Source organism: Cannabis sativa, chromosome 8 (genome assembly GCF_029168945.1).
Source record: "Cannabis sativa cultivar Pink pepper isolate KNU-18-1 chromosome 8, ASM2916894v1, whole genome shotgun sequence".
In the NCBI taxonomy this organism is placed as follows: Eukaryota; Viridiplantae; Streptophyta; class Magnoliopsida; order Rosales; family Cannabaceae; genus Cannabis; species Cannabis sativa.
In genome coordinates, this window is record NC_083608.1 from 35,723,428 (window position 1) to 35,751,298 (window position 27,871).

General features: G+C 33.2%; 2 protein-coding genes across 2 annotated transcripts; one reads left to right on the top strand and one right to left on the bottom strand.

The window, feature by feature from the left end:
* The first annotated feature begins 515 nt into the window (after positions 1 to 515).
* Positions 516 to 5,259, top strand: LOC115699002 (snRNA-activating protein complex subunit). The gene is made up of 11 exons (XM_030626211.2): positions 516 to 1,149; positions 1,249 to 1,301; positions 1,396 to 1,462; positions 1,577 to 1,632; positions 1,954 to 2,353; positions 2,801 to 2,889; positions 2,968 to 3,058; positions 3,832 to 3,927; positions 4,242 to 4,367; positions 4,451 to 4,711; positions 4,858 to 5,259. The coding sequence occupies exons 1-11, from the start codon at positions 877 to 879 to the stop codon at positions 5,137 to 5,139; spliced, it is 1,794 nt and encodes a 597-aa protein (XP_030482071.2). The 5' UTR covers positions 516 to 876; the 3' UTR covers positions 5,140 to 5,259.
* A 65-nt stretch (positions 5,260 to 5,324) lies between these two features.
* On the bottom strand, positions 5,325 to 8,612 carry LOC115699003 (oxygen-dependent coproporphyrinogen-III oxidase, chloroplastic). The gene is made up of 8 exons (XM_030626212.2): positions 7,727 to 8,612; positions 7,556 to 7,631; positions 6,876 to 6,970; positions 6,494 to 6,577; positions 6,132 to 6,219; positions 5,909 to 6,033; positions 5,719 to 5,817; positions 5,325 to 5,632 (listed from the first exon to the last, which is right to left on the bottom strand). Exons 1-8 carry the CDS (start codon positions 8,279 to 8,281, stop codon positions 5,564 to 5,566), a joined length of 1,191 nt encoding a protein of 396 aa, XP_030482072.2. The 5' UTR covers positions 8,282 to 8,612; the 3' UTR covers positions 5,325 to 5,563.
* Positions 8,613 to 27,871: the final 19,259 nt, after the last annotated feature.

The following is a 27,871-nucleotide window of genomic DNA, read 5'->3' on the forward strand; positions in this document are numbered from 1 at the left end:
ATTCCCTCCGACGGTTTCTGCGACAACTCCGGTTTGGACCCCTCCACCGGAGGACTAGATCAAAATCAACTGCGATGTCAAAGTTGGTGGAGACTCCTTGTGCATGGCGGCCCTGGCGAGAGATCATACCGGGACGGTGGTTTGGGCCGTTATTTCTAAACTCAACTTCAGAGACCCGTTGATTGGTGAGGCGGCGGTGTGTCATCTTGCTCTTGATTCGCCTCGCATCAGAAAGCATAACTATGTCTTGGTGGAGAGTGACTCAGAAACTGTTATCAAAGGGCTAAAAGGGTCTCACTATTTTTGGAATATTGATAATTATGTCTCTGTCTGTAATCAACTCTCTAAGTGTTTTTTATCTTGTAATTTTTCTTTTATTTCTAGAGGTTGTAACTTCGCTACCCATAATGTGGCTAAATGGGCCTTGCCCCAAAACATTTCAGGTTTCGTGGAGGTATCCTCAATACCAAAGACTATCATTTGTAATGACCGGTCTAATTTTCCAATCTATTTATTTTCAAAAAGAAAACAAAACTTTATTTCTTTTATTTCAAAAGAAAAAAAAAAAAAAAAAAAAAAAAACTTTATTTCTTTTGACAAATTAAGTCATGCTTTTTAGAAGGAACGATACGTACTAATCCAAACCGCTGCTTCTTCTGCATTCCTTCGGCGGAACACCGATTTTCCGGCCACCTACTTCATCGGAGTTTTCCTCCACATCATTTTCCAAGCGACTCTTCTATTTCCAAGTTACAAAATCAGTGGGATTAAAGATAAAATTTAATATTAGGAAATGGTTTTTCTCGTGACGAAGCTCCAATAAACCACGGAGAAGTAAGTACCCACTCGAAACCTCTTCGGCTACCCTACTACTCCATGGCAGAGCTTATGGATATGGCAGAACTCGGCACTGACCCAGATAACCAACCAAATATTAATTTCAACAATATCAATATGAATGGGCAGAGTGAGAGGCGGAACACGACGGACGGCGTCGACCATGGCAGTGGAGATAAGCAACCCAATAATGGTAATACAAATGGGGAATTGATATCTGTTCCTAGGGGCGGACCTCTTTACATTCCCAATTTGGTGAGTCCACTCACCAGTGTTCGTCACTTTCAGTCTTGTCTTCTCCTTGAACTTCAGGTACATGTTTTCACCACTGTCTTTGTTCTGTATAATATAATGGGTTCAATTAATTTTAAGGGTTTCTTCTTCTTCTTCTTTTGTTAATCCTTTTTCTAGAATTTAGAGGCCGAGCTCAGTTTGGATGCAACATCAGTTGAAGAAGATATTTCGTATGTTTCCATTCTCATTCTTGTGTTTTTTTTTTTCCTTTTTTTAAAGAGTAAGTACTGATTGAATTGCTTTATTGGCCATTTCACTGTGCAGAGTTGATGAACTTAAAATTTTCACTGATGAAGAGTTAGTGGATATGGCAATGAAGGAAGCATTTAAGGTTCGTTACAAATTATTTTGTTCTTCCTCCTAAAGCTCTGAAAAAACTATTTTTATGCTTTCTCAGTTTCCCAATTCAGAGTTTGGTAACTTTTATGGTGGTGAATGTTTGTAGGAAGGTGAAGATGTGGAAAAGCCTTCAACAGTAGTAGCCAGGGTCTCCAACAAAGAGTCAGTCACTTAATACCATAATATCTTTTTTATGTTCATAACTCGTGTAGACCTGCACAAGATATACTTCTTTCAGTTACTAACTAATTGTGAATTCTGAAATTGAAAAGATGTTACGTTAGTTTGTGGATTTTAAGTTCTATGGATGAAAATTAAAGTCCTGCATTTCCTAATTCTGGCTCATGTGCTACAGTTTCGTTATCTGATTTGTTCATTATGCAACATGACCAGTTTGGTTCAAATTTTTAATCTCTATTCTACCATGTTAAATTGGTAGGTTTAGTCTTAGTAATGCAGTCTATGTTTTTGGGTTTTATACAGAACAGAAGATGATCAGGAAATTTTTAAAGGAAAAAATGGATGCTTTGAAAATTCTGTAAACAATACAGCAAATACCGCGGAGAATGAGATGATGGACGAAAGGAGCTTAAGGAAAAGCAAAAGGATAATGGCAAACAATCACGCAGACGAGGCACAGTTCTGTACAAATGATAAAAATGGGTGTTCAGAAGTTTCTGTGATTGATACCACTGAAGATGATTGCAATGGGGTAATGGGTGGAAGGAGCTTAAGGAAAAGAGAAGGAAGGACAACACAAGATCATGTGGATAAGGTACAGTTACAACAAGAAGATGATCACCCGCGGCCCAACAGTGAGATAATAAGCAAAAGGAAGATAACAAAAAGAAAAAGAAGCATGGCAAAGAATCGCGCTGATAAGGTACGTTTTCCTTAAAATTTATTGGTATTTCTGCTCCCTGATTTATGGTATTGCCTGGTAAAATTTGAAATCAGCCATTGGTCTTAATAAACTAGTCGCTCTAATTTTATTTTCATTTCTAAACTTGGGGTCTGAGCGACATCCTTTGTCTATAAAGGTGACCACACTGGTCATCCTGTTACCTTTTTTAAATATGTGTGTGTGTTCTTGAAGCTACAGCTTTCTTAAATTTAAAGATATAACAGTTCTTTTTCCTTCAGTCTTATTAAAGAAAGAATAATTATTCAAATTAGCTCCCCACCCCTATTTCTCACTCAGTGGAGGAAAAATTGTTTTTGAGTCATATCAGAATCCTGTGTGTTATAATTGATTACCTTATGAGTATTTCTGTTTATTTATAAATAATTATTATAATCAGATTTACTAACTTCACCGTCATCTTGTCAGGAAGTGTACATTGCTAAGGTACAAGAACTTGCAAAAATAAAACAGAAGCAGGATGAAGATAAAGCATCAGTGAGGCTGCACTCATTCAAGTTCGTAGTATGACTTTAAAATTCATTTAATTATTTCTTACTCTACTTTACTAATAAAATTCATTTGTATTTCTCTAGTCACAATTGCAGACCAATTGAGTCTACCACTCCTTCCTTTGAGAAATCTGAAAGGCTGAAGCCCCTCAGGTCTGCAGCTGCAGGAACTAAGGTTTGCTCTTACGAGTTTTTGTTTATTTGCTCTTTCTGTTCAAATTTTGGTTGTTTCATTTTTGCAATATTTACTCAGGTCCCATCGACACCCTTCTAAATCATACATTTAGAATCCCCTGTAGCAGGATCTCACATTGACCAAGTATGAGATTAGTTAGTATTATACAACTGCTTGGGCACCCTCCTCTCTTAGGCTAGCTTTTGGGAGTGAGTTCTACCCACCCGGTTGTATCTCTAAATTTACTCCCATGATCATTCACTATCTATTTAATTAATGAGAGATTTTTTTTTGCTTAATTAATGATAGATTATATAAAGCTGGATTTATATTTGGCCCCTTAAGTTATTGAATTTTGTGGCTGAGCTGAAAGAACTGAATTCTAGTAGATTTTTCATTAGTACTTCAAAATAATTATGGATTCTGATGAAAATCACCTGGCTGTTGATATTTTAATATTCTTTGTAGTTTACAGTATTTGCTTCTAGTAAATTCGACTGTGCCTCAATTTATGGATTTTTTTTTTTTTAGAAAAAAAATCTTTTGTGCAAGTTCCTGCTTCAATTCTTCTTTTACCTTCACCATTTTGAATGGGAGTTATCTCCATATATGGACGTGGTTGGCTTGATCATTCTAACTCTGCTTCTGTGTTGAAAGTCTCTTTCCTTACCATGAATGTTAACCCTGTAATTTGATTGAAATTACCTCTTGGACTATTCTGACCATTGAAAGTTCTTAGTTCTCATACTCTTCTATGCCTTAATGCAAAGCAGGTGAGGTCATCGGGTTATCATGAATATATTCATTTGGGGCATCCAGAAATTGTTCTTTCCATTGAGGTATACCATAACAAAAAAAGATGGATAAAGGTATATCATTTTTTCAACCCACGACCTCAGTCAAAATGAATTCTGGAAAATCAATACAGAAAGCTTTTGCTTGTAGTACACGTATATTTTATATTTCTCTTACAATAATCTTTTTCATTGAGAATGTAGAAATGTTTTTGCTTCTATAGCAGTGAAAATATGAATGAGATATGCTCACGAACAATTTATTTTGTATTATACCATGTGTTTTTTTTTTTTTTTTATCATTAGCACAGTTGGTGCTCTTGCTTTTTATCCTTGTAACTCTTTCCCCAAATTTGCTGAGCCTGATATTGCTGTGAAATTGTGTGAAGACCCAGGAATTCTTGGTCGTAGGACAGCAAGCTTTGACTGAACTGAGAGATAAAATTTACTGCGTAACAGACCATGTTATGCAAAAGGCGGGGCAGTATGATCCTTCAGGATATTTTCTCATAGAGGTAAACTCTGTGTATTCCATTCTTTTTTCATGAAGCTGTTTTATTTGATCACTAAACCTAACAAAATACACTTCTGTTTGCAGGATGTTTTTTGCAATGATTTGAGGGATCCATTTGCTATAGATTATAGCGAACCTGTATTTGATTGGCTAAGAAACAATGAGGAAGAAGTTAACAAAAAATGGGATTGCATCATTACTGGAGAGTTGCAACAAAAGCAGAAGGCAGTTATTGGCAATGTTACTGTCTCGCAACTCCCCCATTTCAAAGCAGTGGACATGCAAAATACACGTTTTTGTGATTTAAAATTTCGGATTGGCAACGGATATCTGTACTGCCATCAGGTAAATATCACTTTGAGTTGTGGTTTTTAATATCAAATTTTTTGACATCTCTCCTCTCTCAACATCTATGCTTGGTTTCTTATTAGACTGCTCTCGCATTTATGTCTACTGAAATCTATTCGGTTTGGCGATTTTGGTTTGTGCAGGGAGACTGCAAGCATACAATAGTCATACGAGACATGAGGCTTCTTCATCAGGAGGACGTGCAAAACCAGGCAGCTTATCCAATTGTCATATTTCAACTCAAACCTCGTGTGCAAAAATGCTTTGTTTGTAATATTTATAGAGCTACAAAGGTGACTGCAGATGACAAATGGGCTCAAGGGAATCCTTGCTATTTTTGTGAGAATTGTTATTACCTTCTGCACTACAAGGATGGTTCTCTGATGTATAGTGACTTCTCAGTATATGATTATCTGCATGACTAATTACTTTGTCAAATAGAATCACAATGTAGGAGAACATTTTGGGAACTGGCATCATTAAGACAATTTTTAAGTTAATGTTGTTGCAAAGAATATGAAAGGCATAAAATATTGCTTGGTCAAGGTAATGTTCATTAAACTTATGTATCATCCTGCTAAAAAAAAGAAGCCATGTCAAAGCACTAGAGTTTTTGAATTAATTGCCTTATTAAGATGGTAAGTATTCTCCGAAATATGATTGATTCATACAAAACCATTACAGCTGTAGCAATTATATCCACTTCTACCTCTAATTAATTACCGCATACAAGATGATAACCTCTAACTTCTTCTAACCCTCAGCTACAAACATAAATTTGTGGGAAAGTAAAATGACAGAAAGGGAAAAAAACATTGTTACTCTATGATACAAAAAACACTTGGCTTATTAGATCCACTCCTTTGGGTTGATGCATGCATCCAATAATTTCCACTCTTCACTTCCTTCTTCTGGTTTCTGTAAATCAGAAAACAAAGCCTCTTTTAACTAGGAGACTCAAAAATATTGTACTATAATTTGAAGTGAGAATACAATTTGCTTACATGATCATATTCCCACCGAGCTGTGAGAGGAAGAGAAACAAGAATACTCTCTATCCTACCTCCTGTCTTCAGTCCAAATGTTGTGCCACGATCATAGACCTTCGATTTGAAAAAGAACATATAAATAGGACCTCAATTAAACATATTTGTATATAATACTTTTATCATCCTTAAAAGCTCTTTTCCATACCAAATTGAATTCAACATAGCGGCCCCTCCGCAATTGTTGCCATGCCTTGTGCTTATCATTAAATGGTGTATCCTTTCTTTTTTCTATGATGGGTATGTATGCAGGAATAACAGAGTTCGCACATTCTGCAAAGTTCAGGAAAAAGTGCACGAAAGGAAGTTATACAGAATTAGTACATGCTTTTTTAAGATTGCAAAATGTTCAACAAATGTAGATCAATTACCAGTTGCAAATGAAAGAAGCATCTCTTGATCATAATCATTTAGATCATCGAAAAATATTCCTCCAAGACCACGCCTCTCACCTCGATGCTGCACACAGAAATGAACATAAAATATACGGCTAAGCAATGATCATAATTCTTAACATTTCAAAATATAGATGGTAGAAAGGCAGTTAATTTGGACTACGAAACTGTTTTTTTTCAATACGAGAAAAAAGAAAGCAAATATTCCTACGCGTTCCTTCAAAACAAAAAAAAAGATATATATTCATACTCATTCTTGTTTGACTAATTATTACTTCAACTAAATATTAGAACCAATCACATCACCCTCTAACCACTTATGAGGCTTACAAACATACTTTGATATAGAAATAATCATCACACCATTTCTTGAACTTTGGGTAGAATGTGGGCTCAAATTTGTCACAAGCAGATTTTTGAACCTGCAGAAAGAAGCTAATGTCAATATAAAATTCTTGAAAAAAAGTCTGTGCATCATCTACAAGCCACAACAATCCTAAAATGTTGCTTAGCACAAGAAGAAGAATGTGAAAAATCTACGATCTATCAAGTACATCTAAAAGCAAAATGATGCTTAAAGTACTATCACTATGTTAGAGGTGACATAAACTATTATAAGTTATCCTTTTCTTTCTCTATTTCTCTTGGCATTATTTTGTTCTATAAAACTAATCATGTGCTATTTAATTAATAGAAAGGTTGTCCATTTTGATAGCATACCGTATGAAAGTGCTTGACATCCTCCTCGAAGATATAAGCAGGAGTTAAATCAGTACCACCACCAAACCACCATTGCCTAGGTGCTCCAGGAGTGTCTGCAGAATTTGACAAACCGAAAAAAAATGCAAACTGTATAGTCATCAATAACACAGATAAAAATTAGGCAAGAGACGTGTATGGGGTGAAACAAAAAAAACAAAAAGCGTTTATATCCCAACTGCTGTTTCATCTTCATTTGCACATAACGGAAGAACTACTAGCACTAGGTCCACCACTTCATAGTATATGATTGTGTTCTTTATGCTAACTGAATCATAATATGAAATAATCACCAATCAACCGCTACAGTAAACTATATTCATCACTTTCTCTGCAGGTAAGAGTCTAACCCAGCATCGCAAAATAATGAAATACTATCGCTAACATCTTCAACCTCTGGTACAAGCTAAGTCAGTATTTTGCCTTCATATCTTCCTATATCTCAACTATCCCGGGAGTTAAGAAATCATCAGATTGATAATGCTTTTTAAATCAAAATATTCTTGACAGCATGAAAAGACAATGAGATTTTCAGTGGAGCCAGACAAAACATGCTACCCTGCTAGCTGCCTCTCATTTTGGGGGCTTCATAGTTGTTAATAGGATTCTATGGGTTTAGCAGAAGCATATAAAATTATTACCTTGAGGCGCATCAGTCTCGAAATATCGATAATTGAAATGCAAAGTAGGCGCAAAAGGATTCTTGGGATGCAAAACCTGAAGGGAAAAAAGAAAATCGAAAATCGAGGTCCAGAAAATTATGCAAAATACCCATAAAATTTCGAGGTTGATAGGAATTTCCAAGTACTCACGGAGCTAATGCCGGCGGCGAAGAACGGCACCGGACCAGGCTTGGTATCAGCAGAAGCAGCCTTAGCAGCTCTATAAGCCTCAGGAGGCATAACGCCATAAACGACAGACACATTGACGCCGGCCTTCTCCCAAACGGCACCGTCCTGAAGAACCCTGCTGATACCTCCACCACCACCGGGCCTGGACCAAACATCCTCTTTGAATTGGGCGCCTCCATCGGCTGCCTCAATGGCCTGGCAGACTGTATCCTGTGCGTCCCTTATCATCTTCTCGAAGCGCGCCCTGATAGAGGAAGAGGATGACTCGCCCCGGAGAAACGTGTCGGGCCTGTGGGCCTCCGGCGTCTCTTTCTCGATCGAAACTGCGGATTGCACCACAAGTCGTCGCTGTGGGCTCGAAATGGAAGGAAATCGTGAGCTCTTGGATGAGCTAATGGGGAAAGTGTCCGTACGGATAGGCCAAGATGAAGAAAAGGATGAAGTAGTAGAATTGGGAGAAGTGAAGAGAGAGAAACAAGAAGAAGAAGAAGGTGAGAGAACGATTGAGTGTGTCATTTTCAGAGCTGTAAGAATGAAATGAAATCCCAATCTGAGGAAGAAGAAGATGACCAATCTATCACTATTTATATCTATTTCGATAAGGTTTTTCCTTTTTTCTTTTTTTTTGACAAAATAAGGCAAACTTTTATTTTCTTTCAACAAAAAAAAGAATGCACTTTTCTTCTTCTTCTTCTTATTATTATTTGTAACTGCCAAACCAAGGAAAATTATTATTATTATTATTATATTCGAAAGTCAAAAATAATTTGCATTAATATCAAAAGAAGAATTGAAACTGGGGATTGCTACCCAAAAAAAACAAACGGGGGATTTTTAATTTTGGTTAGCTACGGCTACGCCCACTGAAATATTATTATTATTATTATTATTATTATTATTATTATTATTATTATTATTTTGACACAAAGATTTTCATTAAAAAGAGCAATACAAGAAAACAGAAGAAAATAGCAAAGGCTGAATAAAAGACTCGGTAAAAATACGATCAGCCCATAATCGAGAATTTTTAGCAACAACATGCGCAACTCGATTAGCAGAACGTTTAATAAATTGTAAAGACAAATTATGAAAAGACCTTAACATGATCTTAAAATCTTCAATAACTAAACCAAACATAAAACGAAACACTATAGGACTTTGGATAGTTTCAGTAGATACCAAACTATTTGTCTGAGAGTCACAGACGAGTAACTTTGATCTTTAAACTAGCTAAGTACCTCCTTAACGTCGAGAGTCTCAGCCACATTAGGCTCGACACTACTTGGACAACAATTTGCTCTTGCCACCACCAACATACCAGACGAATCTCAGACAATGAAGCCAACCCCAAACTGACCTTCCAAAGGAAAAATTGCATCATCCACGTTAATTTTGACGTGTGAAAATAGTTTCACCCACAGCTCCCTCCCATCGCCATCAAGCAATGGTCTTGTTAAAGGAATATTACCTCTATCTTGAGCCTTAAACCATTGGTCAAGAGAGTTATCCGCAAACACAATAACTTCAGTCACAGTCTCAGTTCGTTGATTCCAAACCTTATCATTTCTTGCTTTCTAGATTGCCCTGCATAACATTACTACTCTACCAAACTTGTCAAGATCAAATGCAATAGCTTGAGCTTTAAACCAGTCACAAATGGAATCAAAATTCCATCCTACTACAACAAAACTAGCAACTTTCCAAACCCCCTCAGCAAACCAGCACTTGATAAAACAGTGCTCAACAGATTTAGCAAAAATATCGCATAAAGGGCACTCTTTCACCACATTAACATGCTTTTCTTTTAAATTAATTCGAGTAGGAAGGCACTGAGACAGAGCACGCCATAACAAGTCCTTGACTTTTGGAGAAACTTTAAGTTGTCAAAGTTTTTTCCAAAAGCCAAAGTTTGCCTCCGATGTAAAATTACCTTTTAACTCTTAAATAAAATTGTAAGCACTCCTAACAGAGTACACACCCCTTTTTTCTTTAACCCAATACCAAGAATCCTCCTTAGTCACATTACTTAGCGGAATACCAAGGATAACAGATGCATCTTCATGAGAAAAGAGATCTTCCACAACCTGCGTGTTCCAAGCTCGACAACCCACCTGAAATAAGTTGCTAACTAGAAAATTATCAAGTCCAAGAGTGATTGATACTGGTACTAACTGTGTATCCAAAGGCAGCCAAGGATCCCTAGTGATCTGGATAGAGTCACCACTCCCCACCCTCTTCCTTAAACCTTCTAATAGGACCCCTTTAGCCTCCAAAATACTACACCAAATAAAATTTGGGTTCGAGCCAATTTTAGCAACCAAAAAATCCTCCCAAGAGTAATATTGGGCCTTGAAAATCTTACGAACTAATGAATTAGGATGAACCAACAATCTTCACCCCTGTTTTCCAAGCATAGCTATGTTGAAATCACAAATATTATGGAAACTCATACCACCAACATGCTTATGCTTTGAAAGTCTATCCCAACTCATCAAATTTATACTCCTCCCTTGACTATTCTTAGAGGCCAACTGCCACTAAAAATTAGCCATAAGATTCTCAATAGCATGGCAAGTACCAACCAGATTTGAGAAAATACTCATAGCATACGAAGGTAAGGCTTGAACAACCGTTTTAATAAGCATCTCTTTTCCCGCTCTAGATAAGAACTTATTATCCCAACTCTAAATTGATCTATTACTCATTTTATCCTTTAAGAAGCCCAAGATAATCGACTTATTGCGACTCATAGATGGATCACCTCGCGCCACCCGACAACCCGTGATAAGAGGATTAGTTTCAAAATTCTGAATCATGGTTGAAAAACCTTCTGCATAGATAATAAAACAATAAGGAGAAAGGAGATCCCCTTGTCTTATTCACCAGTAGGAAAAAAAATAGGCCCTACTTTATGGCCCCCATGAATCATATGATACGAAATTGTATTTACATAGCTCATAATAAGTCCAATCCACCGAGAATTAAACCCCATTTTCTCATTGATGTCTCCAAAAAAGACCACTCAACACAGTCATAGACTTTACTCATATCGAGCTTCAATACCATATAACCTTACTTCCCCTTTGTTTTTCTTTTCAGATAATGCACAACTTCAAACACCACCATAATGTTATCAATTATCAAACGCCCAGGAATGAAAGCACTTTGAGTTTTCGAGATAACCTGATTCAATATCCATTTCATACGATTGGCTAAAACTTTGAAAGATATCTTATAAGAACATTAAAAAGAGATATCGGCCTAAGCTCCCCCATTAATTTGAGAAGGATTTTTCTTTTTCAGAATGCGACGATATGGGTTTATTGATACCTCTTGGAAATGCACTCATATGAACAAAAACACGAAGAAAATACACAACATATTTCCCAGCAATAGGCCAATTTTTTTGAAAGAATGCAGGATTCATACCATCTGGCCTCGGGGTCTTATTCGATTACATTTGAAAGAGCACACTATGAACTTCCTCCTCAGAGATTTCTTCCAGCAACTTTTCATTTTATTCAGAGGTAATAATCGACCTCACCCCTTCTAACACAATCCCCAAATTCCCCTCAGAAGCCAAAAAAGAATTTTGAAAATAACTCACTATAACTTCTGATAAACCAGTATCCCAAGAGACCCAATCCCCATTGTTACCCTTTAGATCTCGAATAATACTATTATGCTTTCTATTATGAGAAACAACATGGAAATACCTAGTATATTTGTCTTCTAAATGGAGTCAATATTCCTTTGATCTTTGCTTCCAAAATGCTTCTTTATGAGCCAACAAATCTTTTCCCTCATGGTGTTGTTTAATAGATCCAGCATCCCTTCCCCATCAGGAATTACGAATTTGAAAATTAGCCTAATGTTAGCTCCCCATTTAGCAAGCACAGAGCTACACTTAGAGATCTTTTGCTGAATAGAATCTGACACATATGAATCTTAACAACTCAAAACAAGTTGTTTACACATAGGTTCTCTCAACCATGCATTCTCAAATTTGAAAAAGACTTGACCACCCACACCAGTAGCAACAACAAGGATAAGTAAAATAGGAGTATGGTCTGAAGTTGAGAATTCCAAATTTTGAAGCTTGGCTAATGGAAAAGCTTGAATCCAAAAATTAGAAACCATAGCCTTATCGATTCTTTCCTCAGTCCACATATCAGTATTTCTTCCCCTCTCCCAAGTAAAATAATAGCCTTTAAGATCCAAATGAAAAAGGCCACAATCACTTAAAGCTTCACACAACCCCACAATCAACTGCTCTGGATACTTATGCCCACCCCTCTTCTCTCCTTGAGCTCCCAAGTTATTCAAAATACCTATTAGGCACCAAGGAAGATCAATTTCTTCCTTAAGAGAACGAAGCAACTCCCACGTATGCCATCTTGAATCTCGATTTGGTTCCCCATAAATTCCTGTAAGCCTCCGATTCACCATACCATCTATATGAACGACAATGTCAATATAGTCCTTAGAAAACTTCCTTAAAACAACATCACTCTCCACCTTCCATGAAAGAGCCAGACCCACACTATGGCTTTGGGCCTCCACAACAAAACACCCCTCAAAGCCCAACTAGGCTCTAACCTTTTCCACCACAACACTTTTACAAATTGTTTCACAAAGAAATAAAGTATTGAGCTTCTTTTATGACATTAAGTCCACTAGGAATTGAACGGCCTGCGGGTTCCCAACAGTGGCGGACCCAGAATTTAAAGTGAGGGGGGGCGTAAATAAATTTAAAAAAAAATATAAAGTGTAGTTAATGGGATTTGAACCTTCACCCTCTAACCTATTTACCAACTACCTTAACCATTACACCAAGATTACTATTATGTCTATAAATATCATCTTTTAATACAAATAGATGCTGTAACTAATTAAAATACATATACATTTTTTTCTCGATTTTTTTTTCAGGGGGGGTGACTGCCCCCCTCGCTACAATGTGGGTCCGCCCCTGGTTCCCAAGCCTACGACAATTTTAACTTATACTACTCATGGCTCTTAGTGGGCTTGAACACCAAAACTCGTCATACCTCATTTTTTTTTAAAACCCAATAACACCATATCCATATTATCATCTTAATTTTCCAGCTCATTTTCTTGACCCAATTTTGCATCCTCATTTATTGGAATTTTTCTTTTACTCTCAATCACACTAAATATCTCAGATTGGAAATTTTTCCTTTTCTACTTATTTTTAACCTACCTTTATCAATGCTATTTCTTAATCGTGAAGATTGATATGTTGGGCTAGACACCCAGTTACAAATCCCTTGTAATTCGGCTCCAACATTTTGGCCAATCAATACCTCCATTATCTCGGTTTGATTACCCACATGGAAAATTTTCTTAGGAAGATCGTCCCTACCAGTTTCTTACTGCCCACCAATATACGAATTAGCTTCTATTGCAACACTTGTTCTTAAACATTGAGCACCAATATTAGCATGTTTCTTTTGTGGCAAATTTTTCAATCCAATTCCATATGGCTTTTCAATAAGATGAAGTAGAGTAGTGAATGTGGAACAATATCTTTCTGATTGACCAATTATTCTACATATAAAACAAATTCTAGAATCCTTTCATACTTAAAATTTACCCAGAACCACGACATACCATCCTGACGAATCTTCATACGTCTCTTGATTGACTTCTCCACATTCATAGTAACCTGGACTCGTAAATAATCTCTCCACACGCCAAGAAAATTATTTGGATCGGCTCAACAACTTCTCTAATATAATTACCAACCTTATTGACGACGGTTTCTGTCATATACCCTGTCTGTAAAACATGTATTTGAACCCACATGTCCATTATAATTTATCGAGAATGTTCTCGGATTCTTCCTTTCCTTCAATCGAGTAAAAATAAATGGCTTTCTATCATATGTCCATGGACTACCTACAATCACCCTCTGAATATTGACTTCATGATAAAATTGGAATAAAAAAAAGATTAGAATTTAACTCTTTAACATACATTCCCATGCCCGGCTTCCAATGATATGTCATCATATTTTGAAAGACATTAAAATCTGACACTTTCCCAGTCAAAAGCTTTCCAACAAAACATTAACGTGTGTCAATGGCCACATCCTCTATCTCACCCCTAAAATGTCTAAAACTCCTTCTTCTGCCAAATTAATGTCTGTCGTTTGTTCACAATATCCTAAACCAAACAGCTGCTAGATGCCATCCCTATAAAAATAAACATGAAAATCTCACAACAAAATGAATCACAAACACAACATTAACACTCTAAAATAGAGAGACAACTTTACAAGTCAAAAGACATGACCCCCTCCCATTGAATTATTATTACAATCAAAGTTATAAATTTTGAAGATGTGCTAAGTACAATCTCTTAGTCAACTTCTACGCTTGAAATTACATCTTGGAATATTTTTTTTTCATAGCAATATTCATGACTAGTTTACAGTTCCTGATATTTCAGTCTACCACGCATGTTCAAAAAACTTCAAACTTATTTATAGCACTGTAAAATATTCAAAAAATTACAAGGATGATGTTGTAACTATAACGAACGTTGCCATAAATTTTTTTTTTTAAAAAAAATATTCTAGCATGTATTTTGTGGCATAAAAATTGGCTAAGAGACTATAATAGGAGGTTAATGGCAACACTCTTCAATTTTGAATATTGGAGTCACTTTTTTTCTAGGAATTGTAACTCAACTTGATAAGCGATCACTACATGTTACAAAGTGAACAAATTAAAATATTACCATGAAGAAGGGTCATTAGTTGAATACAAGGAAGATAATGAGCCTACAATTGAAGATCAAGATCCTATTGAAGTGGTATGAACTCAAAATTTGACTACATCAGATTCTTACTTGATAAATAATGAATGTCGTGTAGTGAATGAAATCATGGAAGAGAATGAATTCATCCATAATAAGGAAATCATTGAATATGAAATCACAAGTAAGGGTATGGATAGCTAAGTGGAGAGCAAGCAACAAGAAGAAGAGTTGTAAGATGAAAGTGCAGATACTATGACATTGGAGGATGAGGAAGCACATGACATCATTGATTCGATTTCATCAATGATATTGACTAATAAACCACCAATGGATCCATATTTTTTATCAAAACCATATTATATTCTCTACGGGCTACGAAAGACTTCTCCCCAAGCTCATCATCCTAAGTCTTATGTTGTTGGTGTTGACTTTGGTTCAAATTCATCGCTTGCCAAGCTTGAAGGCAAGTACAATAACATTTTTCAAGTTGTCTTGCATTACTCTTATTATGGGCGTCAATCGCTTGTTGATGTGGCGCTCATGTAAGTTTCTTTTCCTTTTTCTTTAATGTCACATTGGGGACAATGTGTCACTTTAGTTTGGCGGGCTGACTTAAATTTTTATTTTTTGTTTTTTGTTTTTAAGTTTAAGTTTTTAATTTTTTAGTTTTTAGTTTTTATTGTTTTGAGTCAATTTGCTTAAGATGAGTCAATTTGAAAGTAGGTAGATAGCATGATTTGAAAAGTTCATTTATATTTTTGAAAAATCCGTGTGCTTGGTGATATTACATTCTTGACTAATTTCAATTTTATGCTTTAAAAGAACATGGAATCATGTTAGGTAATTTTCAAGTAATTGAATTAGTTTATGTATGCTAAATTTGATATGTGGAAAGTTGTTTAAAAAAAATTTAGAACTTGTTTGCTTGCTATTTGAGGCGAAATAATAAATTATGCATGACTAGGAAAGTGATTTAGATATTTTTTTTGGATCGATTGTGCCTTTCAAACCACCCCTGTAATTTTATCCTAGTTACCCTCTTTTGAGCCTTAACATATTCTTTGTTTCTACACATTCTGAGCCTAGAAAAGATAAAAAACCCATGATTATCCAAAATTTAACCCTAATTATATCATAAGTAGATTTTTAGTTTGAGAGAATTTGGATAGGAGGTTTGTTGTATGTGTGTGGAAAAAAGTGTGAAAATTGAAAGAATATATATATATATATATATAAAAAAAATTAGATTGACAACAACTTGAAAAGAAAAAAAAAAAAAGAAAAATCTAACAACCAGTGTCAAATTTAAAAAAATAATAATAAATAAATAAATATAAAGTTGTTGCAATCTTGTTGAAAAAAATGAAAAAAAATTCTCTCATGTAATTAGAAAAGGGAAATTGGGATTGTGTGTGAAAAATTTCTTTTGGGTGACATGATTGGAGAAGCTTATAGTATAGAAAAGCCTAAATGACCATTTCAACTATTCTTACCTAAGCCTAACATTACAAGCCTAGAAAGACTTTCTGATTCTTGGTTGTGCATTAATTTGTATTAATGGAGTAAGTATTGCAAGCATATGAAATTTTAGGTTAGTAGATTGATGGTTGTAATTGACATGCATAAATTGGTTCAATTGTTAGTTAATTGCGTTCTATGGTTTCATGAGCTGGATGAAATTAAATTGAAGTGTGTCAAGGGCGTAATTGAACTGAAATTCTGGATTATATGCATAAGTGAAAATTTTTCATAATCATGTTATTGAGTCTACTTGAAAATTACTCATGTTATGGAGATTGACTTGTTTAACTTTTGTTTTTTATTTAGTGTTTTACTCGAGGACGAGTAAATGTTTAGTTTGAGGGAATTTGTTAGATTTCTTTTAGTATTATTTTTAAGTTGATTTTTAGTGTATTTTTAATTTAGTTCTACTCTTGTTTGGAGCAATTTTACGCTTTTTATCTTTTATTTTTGCAATTTTAAAATAGAAGAAGATTAGAAAATATTAAAGGAATAAGATGGAAAAAAGATAAAAAGATCTCTGAAAAAGATAATCTATAAAATAGAGAAAATTGTGCAAAAAAATAAAGTTAAAACTTCAAGGTTGAATTCGACTATGTTCTAATTAGATTTTGGAAAAAGTCAAAACGTAAAAGTTCTAGATCTTTCTTTCATCTTTTCGAAAAATCTTGAATTGTCTAATTTTGAGCAATATCGAGAGAGTTGTGCCCAAAATACGATTAGTCAACATAGTAGAAAACTCACTGCCCAAATAAAGGGGCCGCGCCTAGGCATGGAAATCATGGGCCGCGGCCTGCCCCTTCTAATCCTAAGCAAAATAGATTTTTTTTTAGCCTTTTTGTTTTAATCTTTTTTTACCATTTTTTTGTTGGGATTTTATGCCCTAAATAAAATCCATTTCAATCTAATCTGATTTGTTATCAATAAAAGATTAGAGGTCATTTATGTTTACATGTTGTTTTCATGTTTATGGTTTAATATATACAAAATCTGTTAAGTCCAGAACATATAGTCATTTACAATTACAGTGATGTCAACACAGTGGAATGTGATTGTGATTATATGCTTCAAAAGACAAAGTCCCTGATTCATCAGTGCATTGGATTTACAATGATGTAATAATCAACGAGGAAGTGTACTTACACTTTGCATAAGTGTTATGTTCTTTCCAGAACATTGGTAAAGTATGCTAGTTTCGAATGTATGGAGTATACATTGGACTGGGACCGATATTGATCTTGGTAAAGATATTATAATCTTAGCGTTGTATCTTTCTAAGTCAATATCACTAGTTGATCTTAGATCAAAAGATCATAATCCTGACATGCTTAGGTTCAATCTCAGGAGTGCTATTCATGTTCTTTGATTTGTTAGTTAAGCCTACTTTTCTGGTCAGGGTGATACGTACATTTTGGGAACATGGTAGTATGATTGAGTGGGAGCGCTAAACATAAATATGGAATCTATAGCTTCTATCAGGACATAGAAGTGAAACGATGATTTCCTTTGAGCTTGGCTTAATAGAGGTAAATGGAAGAACTTTTGTTTCAGTGATTATATTTTAGTTCACTGAAATATCATTTACAGGAAGCTAAGTGTTTTAAGGATAAAATACATTGAGGAGTGAAACGGTAAATTTTATTCCTACTCGGTGTAAATCATCTATAGAGGATCTTTGATTATTGAGATTATAACGATGGTTAAATGTTGATAGCGTATCTATGTGGTGGAATGTATAGAGCGTTCTATATGACTGAGAGTGCAATTCCAAGTTCTATGAGAGGATGCAACAAGGAATTAATAAGTTAGGGAATTTACTTAGTAAATTCTAGTTTGGCTTTATTGGAAGCTTAGTTGTATAGGCCCATGGTCCCCATACTAGTTGAGACCATACTGCTTGTAAGGCTCAGATAATTGATTTTAATTAATCAATTATAATTCTAAAATTAGACTATGTCTAGTTTATGAATTTTCACTAAGCAAGGGCTTAATTGTGAAGAAAAGAGATTCTAGGTTTTATTTATTAATTGAAAGAATTTATTAAGTCTAATTAATAAATATATTAAATGACAATTTTATTTGATAATTAATTTTAGTTATTAAATAATTAGTTTTAGCATTTAAATGGTTAGAATTGGAAAAATGGCATTTTTGAGAAAATAAGGGTAATTTTGTCAAAAGTGAAAAAATTCTAAAGTGGGGCCCATTAGTGTGGCCGGCCACTTGGTTGAGGATTTTCCACTTAATATTTTCATTATTTTAATGCTTAATAATTCCTAACCTAAACCTAGTAGTTACCTATAAATAGATAGTGATGGCTCACACTTAAAAAAATAAATTTCTTGTCTTCAAAAAAAAAAAAAAAATTGAGCCACCTATTCTATACCTATAGCCGAACCACTATTCCTCTCTTTTCTTCTTAAATTTTTCATACCCTTGAGTGATAGAGTGAGTGCCCACACACATCAAGTGGTATCTCAATCATAGTGTGGAACACTGTGAAGAATCCAGAATCAAGAGAAGGACATTCGGGCTCAGATCTTGGTGATACTCTGCTACAGATAGGATACAAGGTTTTCTATCCCTAAATGATATAAATCCTCAATCTTAGATATCTCCTACTTGTATAGGCAAATCATAGAGTTAGATTAGTAGTGGTGGTCCAAGAAAGAATTACTAATTATACAGTAACACTTTCACAAGTGTTTCATAACCATTTTCTTTCAATGGATTTAAACTGTAAGAGTTTAGTATTCTGTGACCAGAATCCACTTGCACTATTCTAAGAACTCTTTGATGTAACTTAAGTCATCAAAAGATTCAACCACACATTTTATAAATCTATGGCATCTGTATCTTGTTCATAGTGGTTTTGACAAGATCATTCTCTGCAAAGAGTTAATATGCCTATATCCACTGAAAGTAATTTCATCTCATTCGTAGATGGATGTACATTCAGGGGTGGATATGAGTTTTCGTTGTATTCTTAAAACGATCACTCTAGATTTTACCTTATGCAAAAGAAATTTGAAATGTTTGAAAAATTTCATGAATTTCCAGCAATGGTAAGTGGTTAAAGATCTTGCGAACTGATAGGGGTGGAGAAAAAGTTAGTAGATATGCAGTTCAAAGATCATTAATTTGATTTTGAATTATATCCAAACTTACCTCCCCAGAAATTCGAGTTGCATATTGATGATTAGTTACTAGTCGTTGCCTAAATCCTTCTATGGAAATAAAATTTCAGAATGATATAATGGTTGTATACTTAATGTAAATCATTACTAGATTCATGGATGACCTAATCGAAATCTCAAGAAAAGCTAGAACAGTTAACCCTGGTTTGCATGTTTGTTAGCTATTCTAAGTGATTAGGGGTGGAGCATCCCATAGTCATTAGATAAGAAAGTGTTTGTTTAAACAAATACTACTTTTCTAAGAAAATGACTAAGTCTGAAAATAAAGTAGCAAATAAAGGAGATATTTTTTCTTGATTCCAAAAGTGTTCTATCATCTTATTTTACAAGATGATCCCACTGCCTCTGTTGTCTTAACACAACTGAAGAGGTCAATACCATTTAGTTTTCTTTGACATAGTTCACGGTACCTTCTCGTAGTGGGAGAGTTTCAAGGAACTTTACCTTCTCATGACTTGGAAGACACTAGTGATTAAAATCCATTGTGAGTTTAAACAAGTAATGGATTGTCAAGATAAGAAACTAAGAAGAAAGCCAAGAGAACGATGGTTTGATCCATTCACATGGAGTAACCTAAAGTTTTCTGTTACAAGGACATGATAGGAAATTTTCGTTCATAAGTCTATTCAATGGACTTAACAAAACTTCCTATTCCTAGTATTGTAGGTTTGAGTTTATCTAAACCTATGGCTTGTGGTATACCTGGTAATTACTTACTCTAATGCAAGCAACTTACTTTAGTAAGATGCTGATGCATTTTCTTTCCAATGGAAATCTATAGAAGCTTCACAACTTCTTAGACATAGATTTTATTTATCTAAGGAAAAGTTTCAACTATTCCAGAGAAGATAAAGCCATGAAAGAATTTCTTAAATCAACAGTGAGAGGTCTCAGATATGCTTTAGTATGCCTTAGACCAGACACCTGCTGTTGAGTGGGAGTAATAAGTAAGTGTCAGATTAATCCAGGAGAGGAACATTGAAAGACAATCAAGTAAATTTTAAGATTAAGAAGAGGAACTATATGTTAGTCAATAAGAGTGTTTGTTTAAAACTCTTAGACAACACCACATCAGATTTCAAGACTTGCCTTTGTGCTAGAAAGTCTGCTGATGAGATGGTGATTACTTTGGGGGTGGAGTAGCGATTTTGGAGAAGTGTAAAAACCTATCTGAAATCTCTTGGTCTACCAGAAAGAGACTGAATGTTAAAAGTTGCAGGAAAGATACTTTTTCAGTCTAAGGAAAGTTCTATACATTTGTGGCAGTGTTCCAACTTGCCTTAACTACTAGGGTTACTTCCTGAATAACGAAAGAGTAGTTGCCCAAAAGTATAGAATCCAGTATCCCAAAAGAGTAGACATATAGAGAGGAATTTCACATTATCAAGGATTTTGTGATTAAGGAAGAGTAATGGTGGAGAAGAGGTTGTGTTTAATTCAACCTGTCAGATCCCATTACGAGGAGTTTACTACTATTACACTTGATTGGTATATCAAGGTGTTAATGATTATTTGAAATGCAGTTTTTGTTTTATATTAGTGCAAGTGGGAGTTTGTTGGGTTTTATGCCCTAAATAAAACTCATTTCATATAATCAGATTTACTTATTAATAAAGATCAGAAATAATATTTTATGTTGCATGGTTCACATGATTTATTTCATGATTATATGTTTATATAATGTATGAATTTTTTTTAAGTCCAAAACATATGAGTTGGTTAAAGATTATAGTGTTGTCAGCACAGTGGAATATAATCTTTATTATATGTTCAAAAGTTTATTCCCTGATTTGTCAGAACACTGGATTTAGACTGACATGGTATAATCAGCGATAGGTATTCTTACACCTTGGAAAAGTGTTATGTCCTTTCCAGGACATTGGCAAAGTTTATTAGTATCGGATGTATGGAGTATACATCGGAAGGGACCGATATTGAACTTTGATTAGATATGTTGAAATTTACCGTAATATCTATTCAATTCAATATCACCTGTTGATCCTAGATCACATGATCGAAATCCTGATATGGTTAGGCTCAATTTCAAGAGTGTTACTCATGTTCTTTGATTTGTTAGTTAAGCCTTCTTCTGTATCAGGGTGATACGTACATTTTGGGAACACGGTAATGCAATTGAGTGGGAGCGCTAACATAAATATGGAATCTATAGCTTCTATTTGGCAAATAGAAGTAAAGGATGATTTCCTTCGAGCTTAACCAAACAAAGATAAATGGTGGAGATCTCATTTCACTTAGGTGAAATATCATTTATACAGGGTTAAGTGTTTTAAGGATAAAATACATTGTAGGGTGTTACGGTAATTTAAACCCTGTACAGTGTAAATCATCTATATAGAGGATCATTGATCACATTTGGGTTATAACAATGGATAACTAATGACGCGTCTATATCGTGGAACATATAGAGCGTTTCTATATGACTGAGAGTGCAATTCCAAGTTCTAAGTGTGGATTCAATGAGGAATTAATAAGTTAGGGAATTTACTTGGTAAATTCGGTTCGACTTATTGGAAGCTCGGTTATATAGACCCATGGTCCCCATACTAGTTGAGACCATACTGCTTGTAAGACTCAGTTAATTGATTTTAATTAATCAATTATAATTCTAAAAGTTAGACTATGTCTACTTTATGAATTTTCACTAAGCAAGGGTAAAACAGTAAATAGAGAGTTTAAAGGGTATATTTATTAATTGGGAAACTTTGATTAGTTTTTATTAATAAATAAAATAAATGACAATATATTATTTAATAATTAATTATAGTTATTAAATAATTAGATTTGACATTTATGAAGTTGAAAGAGAGAATTGGCAATTTTGAGAAAATGGGAAACTAGAAATGATGAAATAGGAAAGTTTGAAAAGTGGAAGGATTTGTTTTCCTCAATGAATGGCCGGCCACTTAATGCTTCTATTTCTCATTTTATTTTTTATTTTTAAATGCCAAATAATTCAACTTTAACCCCATGTGGTATTCTATAAATAGAAGGTAAATGTTTCAGGTTTGAGACACACACTTTACAGTTTATTCTCTCAAACACTATGAAACCGCCACTCTCTCTCTTTCTTTCTTCTCTATTTTTCGAATTCCCTTGAGTGAATGAGTAGTGCCCACACACATCAAGTGGTATCTCAATCATAGTATGGAAGACTATGGAATTTCTGTATCAAGGAAGGAGAAAAGAAGATCCAGGTTCAGATCTTGGTGATGCTCTGCTACAGAAAGGAATCAAGGGCTAGAGATCTGAACGGAAGGAGTCATATTATTCCGCTGCACCCACTGTAAGGTTTTCTAATTTTATATGTGTTTATTTTCATTGTTTTAGAATTCATATTAGGTTGTTAATCCAACATACTTGTTAGTAAATCTAGATCCTGGTAAAATAATTTCCAACAACTGGCACCAGAGCCATGGTAATGATTTACTTTCATGTAATATGAATTAAAACGATGATTGCATATTTCTGTGTTGATTTGGATGGTTTCATGTTGGTTTATGTGTTAGTTGATGAATGTTGATGTTGTACAGTTTTGTTTTCCATGAAAAATATTTTTCATTTTCTGAAAATATTTTATTTGGATTCCTTGTGAAAAATTAAGCAATTTTCGTTTTTACGGAACTCGATTCCGATAAAAATCGAAAAAGATATGAATTTTTGAAAATCGGGATTTCATGGTGTCGAGGGTGGTGCTCATGCGCACCAGACCCTCGGACACCTTCCCCTTCCGCGCGCGTGACTAGCCTTGAGGACCCTGCAGCACGCCCGTGCGTCTCGCCCAGGATGCTTGCAGCCCGCTGAGATTTCTCGGCAGATAGGGCTGCTCACCACCTGCTCCGCGCGCGTTTTGGGTGTCATGCAGCCTATTTTGGCCGATTGCGGCCATCGGCGCAAAAACCCAAAATTGCGATTTTTGGGATTTTTTCCCAAAAATCCAATTTTTTCATGGGTTTGTTTCCCAAAAAATTCATTTTTCCTATTTTAAATATTTCTAAATTGAAATGTTTCCAATTTTAAATATTTTCAATTTGGAATTTTTCCAATTTTTAAATATTTCTATTTTGGAATGTTTTCCAATTTTAAATATTTCTTATTATGGTCAGATTTAAAAATTTGTTAACTTCTTTAATATATCTTTATTATTTAATTATAAGATTAGATATTTTGATATTTAAGATATTTTAAATTAAAAGATAACTTTGTCTTTTTATTTAAAATATTATATTAAAATTATCTTATATGACAAATTAAATAATTAATAAATTTGAAATTAACATAGATATTTTTATAGATATACTTACCATAATGTTTTCAAATTCAAAATTTTGTTATTTTGTTAAATATTTAATTATTTATAAATTATAAGTTTAAAAATGATATTTTTTTCTATATATATCATTTTTTCCTTATTAGAAATTTATAAATCATATCTTAAATATTTAAATAACATAGATATTTTTGTAGAGATTTGAATATTGCTTAATTTGAGATATTTTGACATATAATTATGGTAATTATTATTCATTTATTATTTTATTCCTAAAATAATAATTATCTAACCAAATCTATTTTAAAATTGGTTTATTTTATTAAATTATAAGATCTGAAAGTGATATTGAAGATTCTTTCTTTTCAAATCATTGATCTTATTATATATTTAATTTAATTTTGATTCAAATAAACCTAGATATTTTAAAATTAGTTTCCTTTATTTGGTTAGTTTAAGAATAATAATTTAATTATATTAATATCTTGATTCACATCTGTTACATGGACAATGTTTGTTTATTTATATTGTTTATTCAAAAACTTTTTAACAAACCTATTATTTATCTGATCTAAATTGCTATGATTAACTTGTTGACAGATCATGATCCAATGATCTGATTTTAATCATAGTCCAATTGACGATAGATCTTATAAATAATTTGTAACAGGTAAATTTTGTACTTCTTTCATCTGTGTAAACCTAGTAACATGATAGGACCCATCCAAATCATTTGACCTGTGTGAGCCTATATGTTTGCTTTTGGGCTTAGATGCATATAGGAAGCCCATTTAAGTTTTTACTAAGTAAATGGACTAGGTTGCTAAAATAAATTTTGACATAAGGAAATTTATTTAGGCCCAATTAGATTTGAGCTTATTCAATGAATAACAATTGTTTATTTTAAGGTTAAATTCCTCTCTTTTGGGCCTTGTGTGAGAGTTGGGGGCCATAGAAGTGGGTACGACATACTGAACCCAGCTCCCCCTCACATGAACTACCCCAATTGTGAAAGCCCATTTGCCTTATTTAAATAATTGTATTAGGTTAATTATATTAGTCTAACCTAATTAAAATTGAATTAGCAACATAATTAACTTTTAAAATATATGAAATTTATTTTTCATTGTAATATTTTAAAGTTAATTTTAGAAAAACACTTAGTCAATGATATATTCTAGATAGTTATTTCTAGTACTAGTTATTATTTCTAATATTAAATAGGAAAATATCATAGATTGTGAAATTAATTGTTTCCTAATTAATTTTGGTACAATCTAAGTTTAGAATATTTTCCTAGTATTAAACTAGAATTAATAATTAAGTTTCCTCTTTACTTAATTATTTGTTTCTTGAATTTAATACATTTAATTAAATTGAAAATTTCAATATCTAAGTTGATTTTCATCATGATACTTTAATATTGTTATTTTCACGTTATTTAATTAAAGTTGAAAATTATTTTAAGTTTGGAATCTTATTTCAGAATAACTTAAAGCTGAATAATTTTCAAAATATATTTTATTTTATTTTATTAATCACTTTCCCAAAATTTCGAAATTGCATTTCTTTAATGCAGAAATTTCGAATTTTATTTGAAAAATAGATGAAAGTTGAAAATTATTTATTTAATTTTGTACCAACTTAAATCAATGACTTTTTCATTTAATGGTTAATTAAAATAAATGAACTAAAATATATTATAATTAGAAATTGGATTAATTAGTCTATGAAAGTCTAGATAGATATTATCTGTTTTGCTTGAAGTATTTTTCTAGTGTATTTAATTAAATAGAAAATTAATATTTAAGTTGATTTTTTAATCATGATACTTAAATATTAGAAATTTTTTCTTAGATATTTAATTAAATAGGAAAATTATATTTTTTGTTGAAAATTAATTTTTATTAATTTTGGGCCAACATAAAATTAGAGTAATTTTCCAGGATTTATTTTGTTTTATTTTAAAGCATTTTCGAAATGCAATATATATTTATAGAAAATTAAATTTGAGTTGTAAATTAGTTTAAATTAATTTTGAAACAACTTAAATTGAATAATTTTCTAAATATTTATGGAAATTATGACTAAGATGGAAATAATTCACGTTATTTTCATATCCATCTAAGTATAATTTATAAATATTAAATTAAAATTTATATTTGGAATTTTTCATTCTAAATTGGAAATTTTAATTAAATAAATATATATATTTAAAATAAATGGATTAAAATAAATATTAGAAGAAAATACAACCCTTCATTAAATAATGAGCTTTATTATTATAAGGATATTCGATCTCCATTGTTGGTTTTACATAGCTATTATTTTAGTGAGTAATCCTCTATAATGGAGGAACGGTCATTAGCAAGTTAGCACCGTTTAATCTCGAAAGATAAGTAATCTTGTAAGTTTTTTTATATAGTTTATGATCACCCTAATGGTGGCGACTATATAAGACTTGCAAGAATATGAAACAATGGTGGAAGCTCATAAGATAGAATAGCCTTGACTCTCGCCTAAACGGGACAACGCGGATTTCAATCTTGATCGAATAAAAGGTTGCTAGAATGTTGATCATTTTAGATGAGCTGACAACTCTATTCAATGGATGATAGCTTTGACTCTCGCCTAAACGGGACACTGAAATCAGTTTGTTGAAAACCTTGGAAATTATTTAGGATTGTATGTTTTAGTATTTTCACTTGTCATTCCTACTTGCTATGTGCTTCATAATTTCTGAATTGTGTATGAATTTGTATTGAACCATGTTATTTTCTGTTATTAAATTGTAGTTTAATTTCGAATCTTCATTGTTGGTCTAACTTAGCTTGTTTTTCTAATGAGATAAATCCCTAATGGATTTTCACCATTAGACTAACATAATAGTGTTAGATCTCGAAAGATAAATATTGTATATGCAACATCTAGTTGTTCATCAATTGATGACACCTTAGACTAGTGTTTTACAATATGAAACAAGAAGATTGTATAAATAAGATTACTTTGACTCTCGCTAATCGGAGCATCGTTGGATTCTTATTTAAAACGAAATTATCCTAATTCCTCTTAGCTTATTCATTTCGAATTAGCTTAATGACATATCATTGGATGAATGGTCTATAAATCATATAAAGTCATATTTTCTCTTAAGAAATTAGATGACGCATATGATTATATTCCCAGAATTCTATCCCTAAATGATATAAATCTTCAATCTTAGATATCTCCTACTTGTATAGGCAAATCATAGAGTTAGATTAGTAGTGGTGGTCCAAGAAAGAATTACTAATTATACAGTTACACTTTCACAAGTGTTTCATAACCATTTTCTTTCAATGGATTTAATCTGTATGAGTTTAGTATTCTGTGACCAGAATCCACTTGCACTATTCTAAGAACTCTTTGATGTAACTTAAGTCATCAAAAGATTCAACCACACATTTTATAAATCTATGGCATCTGTATCTTGTTCATAGTGGTTTTGACAAGATCATTCTCTGCAAAGAGTTAATATGCCTATATCCACTGAAAGTAATTTCATCTCATTCGTAGATGGATGTACATTCAGGGGTGGATATGAGTTTTCGTTGTATTCTTAAAACGATCACTCTAGATTTTACCTTATGCAAAAGAAATTTGAAATGTTTGAAAAATTTCATGAATTTCTAGCAATGGTAAGTGGTTAAAGATCTTGCGAACTGATAGGGGTGGAGAAAAAGTTAGTAGATATGCAGTTCAAAGATCATTAATTTGATTTTGAATTATATCCAAACTTACCTCCCCAGAAATTCGAGTTGCATATTGATGATTAGTTACTAGTCGTTGCCTAAATCCATCTATGGAAATAAAATTTCAGAATGATATAATGGTTGTATACTTAATGTAAATCATTACTAGATTCATGGATGACCTAATCGAAATCTCAAGAAAAGCTAGAACTGCTAACCCTGGTTTGCATGTTTGTTAGCTATTCTAAGTGATTAGGGGTGGAGCATCCCATATTCATTAGATAAGAAAGTGTTTGTTTAAATAAATACTACTTTTCTAAGAAAATGACTAAGTCTGAAAATAAAGTAGCAAATAAAGGAGATATTTTTTCTTGATTCCAAAAGTGTTCTATCATCTTATTTTACAAGATGACCCCACTGCCTCTGTTGTCTTAACACAACTGAAGAGGTCAATACCATTTAGTTTTCTTTGACATAGTTCACGGTACCTTCTCGTAGTGGGAGAGTTTCAAGGAACTTTACCTTCTCATGACTTGGAAGACACTAGTGATTAAAATCCATTGTGAGTTTAAACAAGTAATGG

What these genes read in the sequence shown, in the direction of transcription:
- LOC115699002 (XM_030626211.2), top strand. Translation starts at nt 877, where the DNA reads ATGGCAGAGCTTATGGATATGGCAGAACTCGGCACTGACCCAGATAAC. An exon ending in GTGAGGCTGCACTCATTCAA is followed by an intron (nt 2,890 to 2,967) that starts GTTCGTAGTATG and finishes GTATTTCTCTAG; the next exon opens with TCACAATTGCAGACCAATTG. An exon ending in CAGGATATTTTCTCATAGAG is followed by an intron (nt 4,368 to 4,450) that starts GTAAACTCTGTG and finishes TTCTGTTTGCAG; the next exon opens with GATGTTTTTTGCAATGATTT.
- LOC115699003 (XM_030626212.2), bottom strand. Translation starts at nt 8,281, where the DNA reads ATGACACACTCAATCGTTCTCTCACCTTCTTCTTCTTCTTGTTTCTCT. An exon ending in ATGATTATTTCTATATCAAA is followed by an intron (nt 6,220 to 6,493) that starts GTATGTTTGTAA and finishes TTCTGTGTGCAG; the next exon opens with CATCGAGGTGAGAGGCGTGG. An exon ending in GCTATGTTGAATTCAATTTG is followed by an intron (nt 5,818 to 5,908) that starts GTATGGAAAAGA and finishes TTCAAATCGAAG; the next exon opens with GTCTATGATCGTGGCACAAC.